The sequence below is a fragment of the Larus michahellis genome, chromosome 9 (genome assembly GCF_964199755.1).
Source record: "Larus michahellis chromosome 9, bLarMic1.1, whole genome shotgun sequence".
In the NCBI taxonomy this organism is placed as follows: Eukaryota; Metazoa; Chordata; class Aves; order Charadriiformes; family Laridae; genus Larus; species Larus michahellis.
Window position 1 is genome coordinate 11,760,632 of NC_133904.1, and position 15,638 is coordinate 11,776,269.

General features: G+C 35.5%; 1 protein-coding gene across 2 annotated transcripts in view; it reads right to left on the minus strand.

Moving 5' to 3' along the window:
• TRPM7 (transient receptor potential cation channel subfamily M member 7) overlaps positions 1-15,638 on the minus strand; it is a 58,152-nt gene that overhangs the window by 9,867 nt on the left and 32,647 nt on the right. The window contains exons 12-27 of one of the 2 annotated variants that reach the window (XM_074601531.1): positions 15,487-15,621; positions 14,074-14,127; positions 13,412-13,552; positions 12,716-12,850; positions 11,838-12,118; positions 11,123-11,351; positions 9,768-9,923; positions 9,490-9,633; positions 8,677-8,805; positions 7,731-8,015; positions 6,535-6,709; positions 5,852-5,984; positions 4,823-5,007; positions 4,002-4,134; positions 2,819-3,534; positions 647-723 (exon numbers count right to left, since the gene is read on the minus strand). In XM_074601531.1, the coding sequence (XP_074457632.1) occupies positions 647-723; positions 2,819-3,534; positions 4,002-4,134; positions 4,823-5,007; positions 5,852-5,984; positions 6,535-6,709; positions 7,731-8,015; positions 8,677-8,805; positions 9,490-9,633; positions 9,768-9,923; positions 11,123-11,351; positions 11,838-12,118; positions 12,716-12,850; positions 13,412-13,552; positions 14,074-14,127; positions 15,487-15,621 (3,108 nt within the window). Of the gene's footprint in view, positions 1-646; positions 724-2,395; positions 3,535-4,001; positions 4,135-4,822; positions 5,008-5,851; positions 5,985-6,534; positions 6,710-7,730; positions 8,016-8,676; positions 8,806-9,489; positions 9,634-9,767; positions 9,924-11,122; positions 11,352-11,837; positions 12,119-12,715; positions 12,851-13,411; positions 13,553-14,073; positions 14,128-15,486; positions 15,622-15,638 lie in introns of both variants that reach the window. The other variant, XM_074601530.1, reaches the window with a different exon arrangement.

The window sequence follows — 15,638 nt, forward strand, 5'->3', positions numbered from 1 at the left end:
GTGAGAAAACTAGCTTTACATATATATATATATATACACACACACACACACACTCTATAGCACTTGGAGGACAGGTTTGTTTTAATTAATCACTTTCCATTTAGTTATTTTTTTATTCTTTACAAAAATTGAAATTATTGAACATTTTAGTTTATGCCATGTTTATTAGAAAGGCTTTCTCTTCTTGGAAGCATAATGAATAATTTTTGTCACTTTTTAAAGTCATATACACTATCATCTTGTTCATATAAATATCATATAAATTACTAAAATCTTCCTAAATGCTGACCTTGAGATTTATGAGTATTAAACATTTAATTAAACACTAGTTATATGGGATACATAATTTTATCTTAATTCACAGTTGTAGTCATCTCATCTTTCCCAGCCTCAGATCTCATTTCGTATTTCATTAGTATCATATTATGAAACAACAGTACTTGATGTATAGTTAAGGTTGCATGATTTGTCACAAGATTTTTTTTTTAAACCATAAAACAGATACACGTTCCTTACAGGCTGCATTTTGCAAGTTCTTTGATGATATTTGCTCCTAGACTTTTTCAAAACATATCGTGAAGCTACAGCTCGGAAAAAACCCCCAATTATCCCCATTAACACGTTTGATAAAGTCTTTCAAGCTTACCTCAATATCAGCACTTCTTTCTTTCATTTTGCTTGCTGACTCTTTAAACCGCTGTAACTCCATGCTGTCTCTGTGACCTTTGACACAGTGAATTGAAAAACAGTATTCAAAATCAAAGGCAACCTCCGATGTTCTGACCATGCCAATAGTTTGCATCACCACGGCAAAGGGTTACAAACCATCTAAGTTCTGTGTGCCTGTTTACACTAGGCAAGACTTTCCAAACACACAAAAGTAAAAATCACCATAACAAAATATTAATATGAAACTACTGCTTTTCCCACATTAAGGCATGGATTACCACAATTCAAAGAGTAAAACTAACATTTTAAAATTTTGCTCAAGCATATCCTCCTCACATGAAAGGAACAGGGCAGTCTGAATTACAATATTTTTATGTACGTATGACAAATGAAGGAAAAGCAGACAGTTTTTTTGAGATAGCTTTTACAATATACCCTTCATCCTCCCAGTTGCAAGAAATACTTTTCAGATTTTTACCAAGCGTGTGGCTGTATGATGAATGAAAATCTACTTGGCTTCGCAATGGAAAGCTGCACTGTACCTCAAGTTTTATAAAATGTGGACAGTAAGAATGAAGAGTATGTTCTAAATGCTAGAGATGTCAGAGGAACATACACTAAAAATTTGGCTCCAGTAAAATAAGTATAGTTAGTATTCAAAGTTATTAGTGGTGAAGTACATTTAAAGATTAGAGTTATACAATCGCTGTCCATTATTTCTGTTTAGTCTTGCTTTCTGAATTTAAAAATTTTTTTCTTTTTTTAAACCATGAGGAAATTACAAACAAATAGCTAGTGAGTGTACAAACATGTAGATACTCTTTCTATGCATACACAAATCTAAAAATCCTAGTGCATGTAGGTAACTTCTTAGAACTCCATGTTTCACACCAGTAGAATAAACTCTCATATAAAGATTTAAATTTTTACATCCTCAACAAACCTCTGGAAAACACTGCAACATCCCTGAAAAACTAGGGCAAGGCAAGACCTCGGCAGGCAACCTGACAATTCCAGATTGTGATCTGCTGTAAATTAGCGTTCTTAAACCACTATCTACTTTACAGAAATCAGTTAGTAAACCCACACCTGTGTTTTGCAACGAATCTGCCACTGTTTTGCTGTTCAAATATGTAGGTCACTCCAACCAAAAACGTGCACCTTTTTACTGTTAAGCAAAACTTGAGGGGAGGTATAATGCTGAACTTAATAAAAGGACTTTGGAAGCTTCCAAAATGACTGCCAAAAGATACGTTAGCCTAGGCAACAGTGGAAGATCCCAGTTATAACAGTGTTTAGAAACATAGTATAGGAGGATCCCTCAGCTTAACACAGATACCAAAAAGATATTTGTCCAGGATTCCATCAGCCTAAGAAGACTTCTGTAATTACGTCAAGAAATAGACAATATTTTTAATTTATGCAATAAGAAGGTAGGAGCTTTATAATGAGTCACGAAAAGTTTGTCTACAATGCCCATACCAAGTTGTAGAGCTGCTAATTGCACAAAACTGCGACACTCAACAACTGGCTAATGTTTTTCACAAAAATATTGTCTATGTGACAGAATTATAAAGAAATGATAATTTAAGTAAAAAAAATAATTCAAGCAAAATAGGAAAATTAGAGATGTTAAAAGCAAAACAAAGCAGAGCAAAATGGTAGAATAAAGTCACCTGCAACCGGAATACACCCAAAATACCATACAATTCTTGATAAGTCAAACCTTGTGGCTTAGATTTGGTCCACAGTTTATGAAGTAGTCCCATAAGGATGTTAGAACATAAATCTCGGTTTTGTAGTTCCATTGCATGGACATGCTGACTTTTGGAATGTTCATCTTTAATATTCAATTTTCCATGTGTGCCGACACAGTTGACTGTTGACATCAAGTCGCCAGTTGACAAATAGAACTTCGTTTGGGGGTTGTTCTTCGGTAAGTTGACAGAGGACTGGTGATCACATTTGTCAACTCTGCAGCTGTAGTTATCATTAGTGTCACTCTCATCATGAATAAAACCACAATTAATGTATCCTCCATTTTCAACACAAGGTTGGGTGAAAGCAAGGCAAGCAGAGCCAGAAGCAAGAGGATAAGAGCAGCTAATAATGACTTCAGGACATTCAGAATCTACTTTGTTATACTTACCCACAAATGCACCAAATTCTACATTATTATCTCCTTCTGTAGCCTTAGAGAAACCAGTCTCTTCATGCTTTGCTGAAGAATCCAGCTGACCTTTGCAACTGGGCCGAGACGGAGTGCTAACAAAAAATTTAGCTGTTGGGGATGTTACATGTGGCATGCTGTTGGATGAATTGCCTAATTTCTTACTTTTACTAACAGATTTTGAGATCTCCGCAGCCTGTATTCGTTGGCGAAGTTCTGGAGGGGAAACAGCATTTGAAAATAAGGCACTGCCTGAGGAACCTGCCTCTTGAAAGTTTATTTCTTCTCTTCGGGGAACTGGTGCTAACTCCTGACCAATCGTCTTATGTTGGACTTCTTTTTCATCACGTATAGAAATGTTACAGAGTAAAGCATTATTACTTTCAAGGCCTCCTTGAGGAAAAGAACCGAAGACGTTTCCAATGCTGTGCTTTTTCCACACAGAAGATCTTAGAGAGCCATCCTCAATGAGGTTTTGTGCCAAATGTTTTGAAATGCTCAATTCCCGTGTGATTTCATTATGCACCTTGCTGGCTTCTGAAGCTTTCTGTGCCGTCAGTGTTTTCAGAGTATCCACAGTTAGAGCAGAGAGATCCTGTAGGTGGCCAATCTGTGAATCTAAAGACTGTAATGACCGTTTTATGTAGTTGACGCGATCACCAACTTCCTTTATCTGAATGCACATTTGTTCCACCCTAAGAAAAATCAAATTATGAAGTAGCTATGAAAGGTATTTTTCTCAATATGCAAAAGAAACATCTTTGCAACTCTTTCTGCCCGTTAAAGGAAAAAACCTCTGAAATTTCAAGATGGTATACACTATTAGTGTTGGACTGTCTTGTAAAACAACATTTGTACACACTTCTGAATCACGGAATTAACATACACATCAATAAAGGGCCTACAGCACTTTTTCAAATATATCTGTTTATTAAAACATCATGAGAAACTAAATAATACAATTGCCTCAGCTTACTGAGTGCTGCTACAGATCAGGGAGCGTCAATCACGTTATTAGTTTCTACACAGCAATGGAAAGACGTCATCTAAAGATTGCATACTTATTTTCTTGAGCTGCATTTTACCCCCCTTAAAGCACATTTCAAAACCTGCAAAAGTTCTAAGCTTCTCTATTCAGAAATTTTATTTGTAAATACTCTACCGTTCAAATGTGACTCGAATCCTCTCCTCACTTCCAGAATGAAATTTATCATCCTTTTCATTGAAATACATCTCAACACACAGCTCTTCAAAATCATGAAGTTTCTTTTGATCTTCTTCTGTCAGGAAGAGTTCTAAAGAGAGATTAAACAGTTAAGATGATGCATATGCAGTGAAGTAGTACAGGTGCTGGAAACTAATAGCCACAACTTTACAAAGAGTGTTAAAAAAACCAAAACAAAACCAACAAAACCCCTACAGTGCCACCTAGGACCCTTCCTCTCTCCTTACTAGAAAAAAGTTCAAGGTCAAAGATTTCGGCTAATATAAAAATCAAAATAGTAATTCTAAGAGGATCTGTGCACATATTATCATTCCTTATGCTCCCTTTTTCTTTGAGGCAGAAGCCAGATTCCTTAGCTGGATTTTATCATCTATAGAATATTATTTATTTTTTTTTACTTTTTAAATTTTCAAAGGGTTTCCAATAAGAACAGAAGTTTTACAGAAAGCAAAACAAATTCTTCCCCCATTAACACTAATAGGAAATCTAATCTTGTTTTTTTGTTTGTTTTTGTCATAAGTCAGTTTGACTGGAGATTTCTAGGGGCTGCACATTATATCCTTCATAAAAACACTGCGACTTTGAACAGAATTCAAGTCTTACTCAACATTAAAACCATGGAAAATTAAGACCTACTTCAGCTTTCTTGAAAATATGTTATACCCAAGAACCCATTTTTCTGACAGTTTATTTTAATTATATAAAAAAAAATTTCAAAAAAGTTACTGAATTTTTTTTTGGGTAATAACTGTTCATACTTGGCCCATCCGAAGTCTTGTCTGTCTTTCTTCTTTTACATATACAACAGAACAGGGAAGCCATGTGGCTAAGAATAATAAGTGGTGGAGGCAGAACAGGTTTTTCATGGTAGGCCATAATGAAATGATAGCGCTGATACTTCCACACAATGTTTGAAATTGCCTTGACTTGTAAATACACGTTGCTGAAAGGGAACAGAAAAGCATTAACAGATTATGATGGGTTTTGGTTTGGGATGGTGGGAGGTGGGGTGTTGGTCTTTGGGTTTTTTATTTGTTTCAGGGTTTGTTTTTTTTTAAACACTTTGATAACAATTTTGAATTCTGAAGCTAGTTAAGTAAGAGACAAAAGCACATACTCATCTTTTACAGCAAAGTTATTTTAATGGAAGTTGGAAACACATTCAAGAAAACACCGTGATCCAAAGCAAGGAGATAGTTAAAAAAAACCTCTCTCATCTGATAATATCTCAGTACCTTTCCTCAGAAATAAATTACACCGAGATCAAATTTCAAGTTTGCCAAACAAAAATTACTTCTAACTAAACCCAGATTTTTATATCAGACCACGTTAATTCTGCAGTCTGCCACTCCTCAGTGTTAGTGAGCTGCTTATTCCCATAAATCAAACACTTGCGGAGAACTGTAAAAGAAAATTTACTACAATTCAACTCACCAAACTAGAGAATCTTAAATGAATTTAGAAACAACAGTCAATATACAGATCCAGAAATATTTTTGTTTGTTTTCTCACAAAGAGAAGTTACATAATACTTTCAAATTCTCTTAAACTTCTGATTTCCCTGGCCTCGTAGATGTGACCCATACCAGTCACATAACACACTTCCCTACTTAGTCACAGGCTTGAAGTGAGGAGGAGACGAAAACCAGCCTTAGAACCTGAAAATACTTCCAGCAAACAGAATTGCTTTGAACTGGCAACAGTTCTTCTTATCTTGTCATTTTATTGCAGTGAAATAGAAACTTACCAAAGGATTAGCAAAAATTAACAATCATCCATATACTTACTTGAAAAATGCAATAAGGAGATTAACCATAATTATGTACTGTACAAAGAGGTAGACAGCTTGAAGAAACGGGGTCAACCATGTTCCCGGGCCACAGAGATGAGCAACTTTTTCATCAGAGTTATTTGCACATACTGTGTTGGGAAAAAAAAAGACACACAGAAAAAACATACAACCTTTAAAACTCCCAGCAGGTATATATAGGGGAAAAAGAAGATCACTTATAAAGACTGCAACAACCAACTATCATTCACTGGTGCTGCAATTCAAAATGTCTCCATACATTTATGAATATGGTAGAAAAATACAGGAGACAAAGTTTCTGGTTAGTCCTATGGTATAATCATATTATCGGGTTAAAAAATAGCATAATAAACCACCACAGCCAAAATTTTGGCATGATAGCTGTGGGGGAAAATTCCAAAATCTTGCTAGGAATAGCCTTGTGAGAAATTGTGATTAAGTAGAGTTTTCACTCTAAGCCATTCAAGCTTTATAAAGAATAATGAAAAGGTCAAGCCAAGAAGTTATACAGCTGCAACCCACAAAGAGGAGACAATCCAATGAATGCAATCAATGTCAACAATACTAGGCATTTAATAAAATTAGAATTTCATAAGACCTTGAGAAGATCTTATCAGAGTAAGTTTTCATCTTACTTGCTTCAAAATTGCTGTGTCTTACCATCAATTTCATAGGCATACACTTCACCAAAAATCATCCAGTATGGATGAAACACAATATCTCTAGCAAGAGTCCAAGACGGTGCCTCATCAGGATACAGTATTGCCTTCCTGGGAACACCGAAACTAAGTAGTACAAGTGCCATAATCACCACAATGTAAAACATGTTGGCCACCTATTAACACAAAAAAGGCAGTTAGCCTTTAAGATCATATTTATGATTTCACAACTTTAAAAACTTTTACAATGACAGTGTAACCTTGATGAATTCTATGTATCATATAAGAAAAAGAGTCTAAGACACTTATATTTCAGTCAGAAAATTTTGTTAAATAACAAAGCCCCTAAAAAAATTTGTTTTTTTCTTGTCCTTTCTTAAAGCATATTCAGTATCCCCAGCAAAAGGCAACTGAGAGTATTTCCTTTGTAACTTTAATACCTATTATGTGGATGAGCAGCAGCTGATAGAGAAACATTCCTTCCTAAATGCACTCAATAGCTGCACAGAATGCAGAGGTAGTTTTCCAAGGGCTGAAACACAGAACCTATGCCTCTTGCAAGAAATCAAAGTGAGAAATGAGCAACTTGATGCCCTCTTTTTAAGGAATGACAAGGTTCAACTTTGTAGGAACCATTTTATAGGGGGAAGAAAAACAAACACCCCTTCCACGTTTGTATATACAGTTCTCAAGCCTTAAAATCTTTAACATTTATACTAGCTCACTAACAGTAAAGCTAAGTTATTTATTTTAAAATTTAAATAATTTGAATATTTTTTGTGTGAAAAGACAAGAACAGAGCCACAACCTGTTCCTAGTTTTCCACTGCACAAAATACAAAGGTGCTTTAGGACACAAAACAAGTTAAGTCTTGCACTAGGAGTGCAAAGGCAAGAAAACAAAGGCTATAAATAGATCTCAGACCCAAAAGGGAAGCAATGCTAGATGAATCAAGAAGAAAGCATCATCACATTCATTCAAGACTCTGACATCTAAGAGAAAAACAGACCAGAGAAGGAAGACTTGCCAGCTTTTTATGGATATGTGACAGAGAAAGCTCCATAATAAAGGAAGGCTTCTAATTAGTGCTTGTTTTGAAATGCATTAAGTTATATTCCAGCTAGCTAATTCTGCGTACCAAGTTGTTGACATATTACGTTGGGGCAGGGGGAACCCAGTAACAAAAGTAGTACTTACCATTTTTCCAATCATCATAACGTAAGGACCAGCCTGTTGATTTACAGCTAGAAAATCCAGTAATCGCACATACCAAAAAATTATATTGAGACAGTATGTTATTCTTCCAGCAACAAAGACGTAATTTTCTCTGTAAGTGTTTTCACCAAAATTGCCCTTTGCTCCAAATCTTAATGCAAACCCAATGAAGAAAGTGACAATGGCAACTGTGTCACTGATATTGAAGTAATCACTGAACCACACTTTAATCTTCTGATTAATCTTCCCAGCCTCTGACATAAAAATCTGCAAGAAAAATAGAAGTCAGATCTGCTCACATTCATTGCACACAGACAAACACTGAAATATATGAATCCGTAACATTTTTATACTTGCAAAAATAAAATATATATTCAAATGGATAATTGTTTTACCCTAAGGAATCAAAACCAGTGTTTAACTGTTTAACTGTGTCAGCTTCGCAACAAGGACAAGGAGGGCATATGTCTCTATCTCTTGGAACAACTTATGAAGGAGTTTTGTGGGGTTTTTTGGTGTTTGGTTGTGGTTTTTTTTCTTTTGAGGCAGTTACTGTTACAAAAATGAGCCCTACTTTCTGCCCTTCAGTTAGCCCTGAGGTACCAGGTTAATGAACTAACTTTCTCTGATTTAAAAATTCTTATAGAACTTCTCAAAAGTCTTTTACTGACCAGCAGCGTTGTGATAGCTATCCTGTCTCGATACAGCTTTTTTTGTTTTGTCATCTCAGTTACAGCATAGTGGTAGAGTTTGACTGACGCCAATAAATAAAATACACATTTCACCCTTCAGAAAAGTAAGGTTGTTTCCATTACAACCTGTAGAAAGGATGCCTGAAGTTTCTTTGTTTCTCTTGTTTATAAACACAGCTTAAAGCATACTGTTTTAATTGACAAAATACTAAAATCACAGATTGTTCCAGGCATACCTCACGAATTTTCTCAATTGCTGACGTGAAAATGTAAGCAATAACAATCCACTCTTGAACGGATGGCAATTCTTCCATTTTTACAAGAACCACAAATGTGTAGAGCATAAGGAATCCTAAATACGCCAACTAAAAAAAGTAATGAAAATTATACATATAATTACTGAAGGGTTCTTTATAGATGTGCATACAATCTTTTGATGTGGTATACAATAAAAGGTCCAAGTAGAATTACCGTACTATATTTACCCTGTTAAGCAGACAATTTATTATTTATAAGGGGATACATTTTCTTCTTAGAAAAGGAAAAATGGCTGTAATAAGCTATTATTATTAGCAAACCTTTGTTCTTACTACAGCTATTTTTCCTTTAATGCAAATTTTAGAGTTTCTATTACAGTAATTGAAACAAAACTGTGCATGAACACTTTAGCCTAATAAATGATTATAGAATTCCTGCTAGTAACTGATGAAATTAATTACCCAGGCCAGAATAAAAATGTTCATGCTAATTACTCTCTTAGCTTTTAAAAAAAAAAAAAAAAGTATTTCTCAAAGACAACATCATGAATTTAAAAAAAAAACAAAAACAAAAACCAAACCAAACAAACCATAAAGCACTGCATGTGCATATGCAGTTTTTCAAAATCAAGTACTTCTCATTTCCAGCTTAGCAAGGTAACGGTTTTTTGTTTGTTTTTTAAGAAGTGCCTAAACTTTGATTCAGGTCACAGAGCTACATGTTGGGAAAAGAACCCAAAAATCCGCATTTGATTTCCAAATAAAAGACACATTGCACAGAAGACAACTCACCGTATTAAACCAAAACTTCACAATTGGTGCATGGTAAAATGCATAAAATTTCTGTGTAATTGGAAGTCTTTTAGGTTTTGCTGGAGTCTCCATATCTTGCTTTTCTGAAGTAGTGTCCAAGATCCTTACTTCTTTAAACACCTCCTAAAATGAAAGGACTGTTAACCTCACATATAGAAATACACGCTTTTTAGACACTCACTTAAACTCTTGCGTTAATTCAAAAATGTAGAGGACAGTTAGAAACCGTTTTTAGTATCTCCCCCGCCCCACATTACCATGGGTATTTCATCTGCTGCATTCTGGAAGTTGTTTTCACTGTCATCCATTGCCATTTGATGTGCATCTTGAGATTGAGGAATATGTGACATTTCAGCCTTGGTCTTATATTCCAAAAGCAGTATAGCAGGAGGGAGTAAAATACTCAGTATCACCTGGAAAAGATGAAGACTAAGTGCAAATAGTTCACAGCTACATTAAAGTATCAGAATATACCAACACACAGAAAATCCCCTGAAAATATATTATCCAAATTCCATAACTTGCTTGTTATTCAGGAAAAAAAAAAAGTAGAAAATAATTAGTTGTTATTACTTACACACACACTGAAGAGGCTAAGACCACATATACAGAGTGTTCCTCGACTTCAAGATATAGGTAAGGGGAAGAATTAACAAATTCCAAAACTGAAAGTCACTAGAAAGAATGTACTCCAAGCCTGAAGATCCAGAGATGTTCTGTTTACACTCTGTTCTTCACTCTGGAACTGTGTGCTGTCAAAGTGTATTTAAAAAGCATACACAAGTCGAGGTTGTGGTTTTGGTTTTTTGCAAGGTGGGGAGGTGTTCTATTTGTTTTGGGGATTTTTTCAACTTATGGTAGAAAAATGAGCTAAGGTATGGATGAAGAGAATAAGAGAAAGCCATTTATTGTCATTAGCCTGTTACATAGCAAGCAAGAAAATGGTTAATCAGTTATCAAAGAGGATTTAGTAGGTCACAAGTTAAATGATGCTTGTAGATATTTTGTAGGAAAGTTTTACTTCATTATATCCCTAGCAGCGAGTAGGTTTTTGTACACCGTCTCAAAGAAACATGCAATTTTGGTGCAATTGATCTATATCACATAGGGCACCATTGGAAAACCTATCCCCGATTTGTTTCACTTGTTTCATTCTGTGCCCTCCTTTTGCTCAGTTTCTTCCTCCAAAATAGGATATACACAAAGCTTTTCTACATCATGTCTTAAGTGCTGCCTGTAAAAAGCCGAAATGCATGGAATTATATTCTTACAGCAGGTTTTCTGTCTGTTAAAGTTTTTTACCGCTATGTTTTTAGTAGTAGATTAGTATTCACGTGATCTCTTTAAGCCTCTGATGAAAGGCTACTTGCCTGGTTTTTGCCTTCTACATTTCTGTACCTTATTTGAAAAGATAATAGAGTGTCAAAAGAATAGTTATCAATAAATACTTCCAGTTTTGATTGTATTATAGGAGACTGTTTTACAGGATTTATTAACATAAGTTATAGTTGTGAAAGTTTTATACTAACAGCATTTAAACACACGTTTTCCTTCCATTTAAACATAAATTCTGCTGATCCTTTTTACACCAATGGACTGCAACAATGCTTACTTTGTACCATGAATTCTTCCTCATGTTCAGCCTTCCCATCCACATATCTGATAACAACATCTGCGTACAAGTATGTGCTACAAATGGACGAAGCCTTGATGACACTGCTAGCTTCAGACAAGTTGAGTTGCTCCAGTTTTTAAGTTCATAGGTTAGTAATTTCATTGCCATAGTTTCATCTTGTCGGAAGGACTGTTCTAACAGTTCAACTGCCAGTTGACCAAACTCGCTAGAATGAAGAAAAAGCAATAAAACAAAATTTAGTATCTACAGAAAATAACCTTGAGTTTAGGTCAAATTCTCATGTACAATCAAATTCCCAGTAGCACAACTTGAAGGGACTATTACCTGTCCCTTCTGTACAGCTGTACTGTATAGTAATTTGTAACTACAACATGTGAATCTGCGACTTCTATTAAGAACATATGCAGGCTACAAACAGCTGTTAAAACATGCACGAAAATTACATGGAAGTAAGTAAAGGGCACATTCAGTGTCATTTTAATTTAACTATAAATCACAACTTGTAACACTTCTCAATAGAGAGCAATATCTAACACAAAACTTCTACTACAGTGCCATTTAATCCTTTTTGCAAAAAGGAACTGTCTTCAAGTGTGCTACCAGAACAATTTGGGTTTTGTTCATATATATAGCCCACTACTTTTATTGTAAATTTCAAGAAAAGATCATTAACTATATAAACGCAATTTACTTGGAATACTGTTTCAGTTCTTCTGAAGTATCATCAACAAGGTCACTTTGTTTTGCTTCGTATGCCATTGAACGATACACTTTGCAAGCAACTAAGGCTTTCGCCATGGACTCCTCCCCATGCTGCCAGAAGAAGAGGGCCATCTTCTGCCTTTTCATTAACACCGCCCAAAGTAACAGCTCGTTGAGAGGATAAGCAAAACGTCTCGTCTCAGGATCATCTATGTCTACTATTTCATCTTTGGTTCTTTTCTTTTTTCCCTCTTCTGCACCAGTGTCAATCTTTAAAATAAAATCAGAAAGTTACATTTAAAATCTCTAAACTTGGTCATTACATAACTTGGAATAAAATGCTGAGTGATCCAATATCAAGTTATATGTAATTATAAAAAGAAAAATTAATTTCTGGAGACTTGAAAAGCTGGTGGAACTTTTGTTCAAAAACTTCAGTTAAGTCCAATTCATTTTAATGACTGGCAGACTGAATTACTTTGATTTATAGATCAAAAGAAAAGCAGTAACTAAAATAGCTACATACAAGTGAGCAAATTCATGGAGATACATGGCCAAATCTTGTTCCATCTACAAGGCCATGCGAGCCCCCCCCCCCCATCGCTAGAACTGTGGCAAAGATAAGCTTTTTGCTCCCTAACATATCAAAGCTTACCCAGAAGAGTACTACACAGAAAGTTAAACACACTTTACAGAATCCTGTAAGCACACCGGACAGTTTATAAACAAAGCAAGGCTGAAATTACAGCTTTACCAGAGTCAGTAAAACTGCTGCTACTCACACTTCAGTGGCACCCAGATTTCAACCAGGTTCTCCCTCTTAACTATTAAAATAAACCCCACCATGTTCCCCTCACACATCTGTACCTTTGGTTTGTATGGCTGTGCTGTTTTGATGAAGTGATTATGGCGCATTTTTTCTTTCTTGTCTGCCCTGTTACCAAAAGACTCATGGCTTTTACACATCTGAGGAGTAGTATTTGAAGGATTTCGCCCAGATCGCTGTAACAAGAATAAGGAGAAGGGGTTTGTTTTTTTCTCTTTACTCTTACCTAATATGCATTATAAAGTCATCTGTTTATAGCGAAATACTTGGTTAGCAATTAAACAGTTACTTTGCTACTGAAACAGTGATGAACTTCTATAACAGCAACAACCAGAATTTTCACCAGATATTTAGCAAGTTTTTTGTTTGTTTTGTTGTTTAAGAAGTCACAAAGTAGTCAGTTACACTTGTTGCTATACAAGAAGCTAAGATGTCTGCATCCCAAGCCCTGCTGAATCTGCATGTTTAGTGCCCATTCTTCCTCTATGAGTAGGAAAAGAGGGTATAACAGAGAAGGAATTTAGATGTGCTAGAATAAGGAGCAGGAGAACAAAACCTGCGCTCAATCCCAAAACAGCTACCAGCTGCCCTCGTAGGCCTTACTCTAGCCTTAAAAGAACCAGTCCACTGACAAGAAGAACAAAGCAATATGGATCCAATTTTCCTCCAAAATACATAGGTTTTTTTTAATTGAGAACATATGAATCAGTACGTCCTGGTATCCAACTGCCACATACCCGATTGTTCCCGCTGAGACTATTGTATATAGCTCTAAAGCGTTTTCTTGTATAGGTGCATCTATAGGTTCCTCCCATCAGATACTCGATAACCAGCCCCACATCAATCAGGTTGATTTTATATCCTGGAGGAAGATTTCCCTAGGAAAACAAAAGGTATTTTAGTTTTTCAAATTATAATCTTAAATTTGCTTACAGAGTTTCTACATGTCACATCACAGCTCTAAATAAAAATCAAATCAAACCTTTCATGATTAAAAAAAACTATCTACATGGGTCATTATTTATCAGTTTCAAAAGAGGCAAGGTTATAGCTTCTTTTCTGTACGATGTCCCCTAGCAGGGCAGATGCTCATTCTGTTGAGGGGTGTGGGGACTGGTTTTGTCTGTTTTAAGATGGGAGTATCAGCTTTCAATCCCCCCCAAAAGAAGAACAATGACAAGTAAGATGAAAAAGACAGCACTTGTTGGGTTGAACATCTTCCTGGCAGCAGGGCGCTAAGCATACAACAGCAAGTATTGTAAACAACAGAATGCCTGCAGATGTAACTTATTATTTACAATAAAGCCTAATTAATAAACCTAAGATTGACAGTCAAACATAAGAAATCATCAAAAAACTAACACTGCTAGTTTGACAGATTTTTATATTTACAGCATACCTGTTTGACATCCCGAACAAGATGGAAGAGTGTTGGGTTAGTTGGGCCTTGTTTCTTTATAAGAGGGGGGGGAAAAATTGGAATGAGAAATTAGAGTGCAACAACAACATGAGAAGATTACAGTAGAAGCCAAGTATTTTTGCATGTTGGCTCAAAAACAAACCCACCCTAGTTTTTAAACAAACAGTAGCCTTCAAATAAATGCAAATATTTCAAACTACCGTATTAGCTATAGACTATTCCCTTTTTTGTTTCATTTACTTCTGTTTTAATTTGTGACATAATGAATACACTCATAGTTTGCCCAAAAAGGAAAAACAAACAACCCCAGAATGTAAACAGCAACATTATAGGTCTTTTATATTATTAAAATATAATATTGTAGAGACAAGTTTTAACAAATAAACATTTTAATTTACAGAAACACACACAGACTGATATTCATGCTTAGAGTAGTGCAGGATCCATAGTAAGTTCCCTTATTTCTCATATCTTTAATCTCAATATTCCCGCTTTTACCGAAGTGGATTTTTCTTCCTTCTCTGATTTCTTGTCAGCACATGAACTGTTATACTTTAGACACATGGTTACCCTAGCTCCCATACAGAACTCAATCAGAAGCACATCAAGTGTGTAATAGCAACACCATAATAGGTTAATTAAAAAAAAAGGCAAATAACAACACCTGATCACGTGGGCTCCTTTACAGACCTTTGAGCTAAAGAATTCCTTTTTTTCTTTTTTTTTTTTTTTTTTGGTCAAAAGCAGATAACGAGAATGTTAACGCAAACCTAAGTCATATTTGTGTTCTACTCACATTAGCTACTTTTTGGTGGAAGGTTTTTTGTTTTGTCCTGTTAGATACTTAGTGTTATACAAAACTACTTTAAAATTCTAAAATCAACACCTACAGCAACAAAATTTTTCTAAGTAATATTTATAACTATTCAGGTTCACAAAATAAACTATTTTTACAACTATTATGATAATACTAACTGCTGTAGAGAATTCATCTTATGAAGCCCTAACAATACTATCTATAGACCTCTTATTTTGTGCACAGGTTTCACCCATCTGACTTTCTCTTGTTCTCTTCCCTGCTGTGGTTTACACATTTCATATGTTCCACAACAAGGCTGCAATTTTCCCTTTGGTATCTATCCCTAACATCAGACACAGATGAACATCCTCCTGGCAAACTATTTCTGGTATCATTTCTGAAGAGCCAGAAAGCAGCTGTGGCACTACAAAGCAGTCAGACAGCATGCACTTCTTAACTCTAACCTCACGCCAGGAAGCCTTCTCTGTCGACACCCCATGGCCTTCAGGCTGGTGCGCATGACTTAGCATACAACACACTGAGCAACTAAAAAGCTGTGATAAAAGCAGCTTAAAAAGTAATCATTCACTTACTGTGTTATAAAGTTCTTCCAGCCTGGGAATTGTAAGAAATTTGTGCATGCTTACTCCATTTTCAATCAGAAGTTTCACAAATGCAACTCTATCCATCACGAGGGCATCTAACATAGCCTGTTCCAGAGAGCCAACCTACAATAAATAAATAA